This window comes from Wyeomyia smithii, chromosome 1 (assembly GCF_029784165.1).
Source record: "Wyeomyia smithii strain HCP4-BCI-WySm-NY-G18 chromosome 1, ASM2978416v1, whole genome shotgun sequence".
NCBI classification, from domain to species: domain Eukaryota; kingdom Metazoa; phylum Arthropoda; class Insecta; order Diptera; family Culicidae; genus Wyeomyia; species Wyeomyia smithii.
The window spans coordinates 102,094,305-102,097,934 of NC_073694.1; the positions used below are offsets into that span (position 1 = coordinate 102,094,305).

The 3,630-nt window shown below is 41.9% G+C and overlaps 1 protein-coding gene across 1 annotated transcript; it reads right to left on the minus strand.

Moving 5' to 3' along the window:
* Positions 1 to 946: 946 nt before the first annotated feature.
* On the minus strand, positions 947 to 3,307 carry LOC129717021 (uncharacterized). The gene has a single exon (XM_055666868.1). The coding sequence runs from the start codon at positions 3,305 to 3,307 to the stop codon at positions 947 to 949; it is 2,361 nt and encodes a 786-aa protein (XP_055522843.1).
* Between the last annotated feature and the right edge of the window lie 323 nt (positions 3,308 to 3,630).

Genomic DNA, 3,630 nt, shown 5'->3' on the forward strand with positions numbered 1-3,630 from the left:
CTTCGAATTTTCAAAAGCACAAGACTCGGAAATAGTTAATGCATTCCCTGTGAAAATGCTATTTTATGTTTGCTGTAGTGAAGCAAGTCGGCCATTTTCGGATTCAATGAGGTTTCACCTTAAATCCAATTAAGGTATATGCAGTTTTTGGGTTATAGATATATTGATGTTGTAATTGAAGCATAAACTATGAAATTTGACGTAATGTTAGTGCTTAAGAAATAGCGAAATAAATAAAATGACTCTTAATTCCGAGCAATTTAATAACGAGCGATAGCGGGAACGTTCAAATAGTACGATACCACATTTAAAATATGTTGAGGCCATATATATTGACCAAAACAGGTATAGTTTTAAATAGTCTTTGAATTTCTTTTCTTTCCAAAACTTTTGAACCACATATCAAATTGTTATGAAGTTTGTTATTTGTAAGTTTGAGAGATGACTCGTTCGTATGACACTAGTTATGTTCAAATAAGTCGTGTAATACTTGAGATAATAGACTTTCGTTGTTTTAACAATTTAATACATAACGGTTGCTTAAGTTCGGTTATAATCAAATGAAACGGGAACGTATAGGGCAGCCAAACTTTGAAATCACGTGTTCAATCTTAATTCTTCAGTTAACCCTTAACTAGCCTGTTTATCCGATAACAATATTTATTTATTTATTTATTTATTTATTTATTTATTTATTTATTTATTTATTTATTTATTTACTATTACCAACAGACATAAAATAAATTGTCCTAATGGCTACTAATACTAATACAAATATCTCCGGAACATTGACAAAAATTTAGAACGTATAACTCGGTATGATAAATGGAAGTCTAAAACTAGCGACACTCTGTCGAAAGCGCGTTGAATACCTGTGATAGCACTGTTTGAGCTATAGTTGGTTCGGCGAAAAGGCAAGTGCAAAGCTGGCATGCTTCGCAGGGTTCTAGTTGGAGCATGCAGGTTGATTTGACGCAGAATGGCAGGACAGTCGACCCGTGATGTCAGAATATCGGAGACGAGCATAGCGCGTGCTGTTTCCCGACGTAGTTGAAGAGTATCGATCAGGAGCAGCTGGCATCGGTCCTAAGACGACTCGCTGTACTGGAGAACCGTTTAGGAAGTAGTCAACTTTTAGTGGCCTGTGTTTTCTCGTAAATGTTATGACGGAGCATTTGGACGGGTTTAGTACCATACGATTAATCTCGCACCAGGAAGCGAATATATTGAGTTGTTCCTGAAGAAAAGCGGCATCGGCAGAATGTTTGATTTTGTTGAATAGCTTCAAATCGTCGGCAAATGCAAGACGGGGGCATTTTAAAGAATAGTGTACGTCGTTGAAGTAAAGCAGGAACACTAGTAGGCCAAGATGACTGCCTTGCGCAATCCCGGAGAAAGCCGAGAACGATTTCGAGATTATGTCGTTAATTTTCACACTCAGAGTCCGTCTCACTAAATATGACTCTAACCAGCACAGCAAGCTGCCGCAAAAGCCATAACGGTCAAGTTTGGCGACGGCAATGCGATGGTTTATTTTGTCGAAAGCGGCTGAGAGGTCCGTATAGATCGTGTCCGTTTGAGATCGGTCAATGAAGCTGTCGATTACGAAACTTGTTAGGCAGAGTAAATTCGTCGTACACGAGCGTTTCGGAAGAAACCCATGTTGTTCGTCAGCAATGTTATTTTGGCAGTGCGCGAAAATTGGTTGCAGTACGATTAGCTCGAACAGTTTCGAAATAGCACACAAAGCAAATATGCCACGATAGTTGTCGATTTTTGTACGGTCGCCCTTTTTGTACACCGGGAACAAAAATGCGTGTTTCCAAGCTGTAGGAAATCTTCCTGAGGAAAGCGACAAACGAAACAAGAAACTCAACGGTATAAGTAAATCAGTGATGCACTTTTTTAGCAACGTGGCCGGGATACCATCCGGACCAGGAGAATAGGAATGTTTCAGTTTACTAGCAGCGGTTAGAATCATTGAATCGTCGATGTTAATCGAGGCGATTGATTGTCCATAAGAGGGAACGTTATTAGCGGCCTCAAGAACTTGGTCATTAGTAAGAGTTTCACTGTTGAATACACTAGAAAATTTATCGGCGAACAATCTGCAAATTGCGGTACAATTATCTGCTTTCTCGCCAGCCAGCTCCATACTAGAGGGCAGACCTGATTGCTTCCGCTGCATGTTGACAAAATTCCAAAACTTTTTTGGATCAGTCTTCAATTTACTCTCCATGAGCCGCCTATAATTTGAGTAGCAGCGTCGTCCTAGTTTTTTATACTCGTTATTTAGTTGCCGATAGTGTTCTCGCAAACAAAGCGTACCGTTTGCTGAAAACCTTCTCAATGCAGCTTTTTTCATTGATTTTAGACGACGTAGTGTGGAAGATTGCCAGGGGAGATACTTTCGATGACGGGCTTTAGGAACAAAACGTTCCAACAGTTCGGTACAGACAGAAGTAAAATCGTTCACGGCCAGGTCAATATCGGTGTGATTCAAAACAGTAATCCAATCTACGTTGCGTAGCGCGCTTGACAAGCCATCGTAATCAGCTCGACGAAAATTGAATCGAATCGAGTTTGCTGAAATCGGTGGATCGATTCTATAACGATTGTCGAGAGACAGAACAAGAGCCGGGTGGTGAGGTACGGTTTTGACAAGCGGGTCGGGTGCGTATGCAATATTAGGAGCCGTGTCACAGATGCTGACGAAGCAAAGGTCTAGACAGCGTCCGTTTTCGTTGGGATTGCCATTAATTTGCTGTAGGCCAGCGGCGTTATACCCGTCGAGAAGATCCATAGCACAAGCGTTAGATGTAGACTGATCCGGGTCGGGATAGTAAAAGCCGTCACAAGCAGGGCGCCAGAATAGACTAGGTAGATTGTAATCACCAATAATTATTATTTCGACGCGCGGATTAGCTCTAGCAGTAATCGAGGAAACAGACTGAAGATGAGTATCGATCAGCTGCTTGTCGCGTGTGCGGTCCGGTGGAAAGTAGACAATGCAGATAAACAATTTTCTATCGGTCAACTGGACAGACACCCAAATCTGTTCGAGCGTATTCCACGTGGGGTCACAAATAACGTGAGCTTTCAAGCGTCGACGAACGGCAATGAGTACACCTCCACCGGTCCTTTTCAGGCTGTTGAAAGAGCTCCGATCACAACGGAAACCTTCGTACTCGTTTCCAAACAAATAGCCTGACACGGTACGATCGTCCAACCAAGTTTCAGTAAACGCGATAACATCGTTACAGTCATCCGAAAAAACGAGCACATAGTCTTCGATACTTGAATTCATGCCGCAAGTATTCTGGTAATAAAGCTGAGCTGGCGGAGCTGACGGCGCGGGTGTTAAGTTGAGTATGCTAGAACACGAATCGGAATGTTGGCATTCGTTGTCAGGGGCATAAAACGAGGATGGATACTTAACTTGTGCGAGAGTCAGTTGACTCTCGCTGTCCAATAATAAAGCATGAGAAAAGTTCGAACTATTGACGAAATCTATCAGGTCGTATCTGGTCGAAGTCAAATTTACGGACGAAAACTCCAGTGGGCCATGTAGAAGCACGTAAAGCAACATCCTTAAGGTTCTCTGGAATCTCCACCCGGAAAGATATAAAA

Excerpts from the sequence above, each read along its gene's own strand:
- LOC129717021 (XM_055666868.1), bottom strand. The coding sequence starts at position 3,307 with ATGAATTCAAGTATCGAAGACTATGTGCTCGTTTTTTCGGATGACTGT.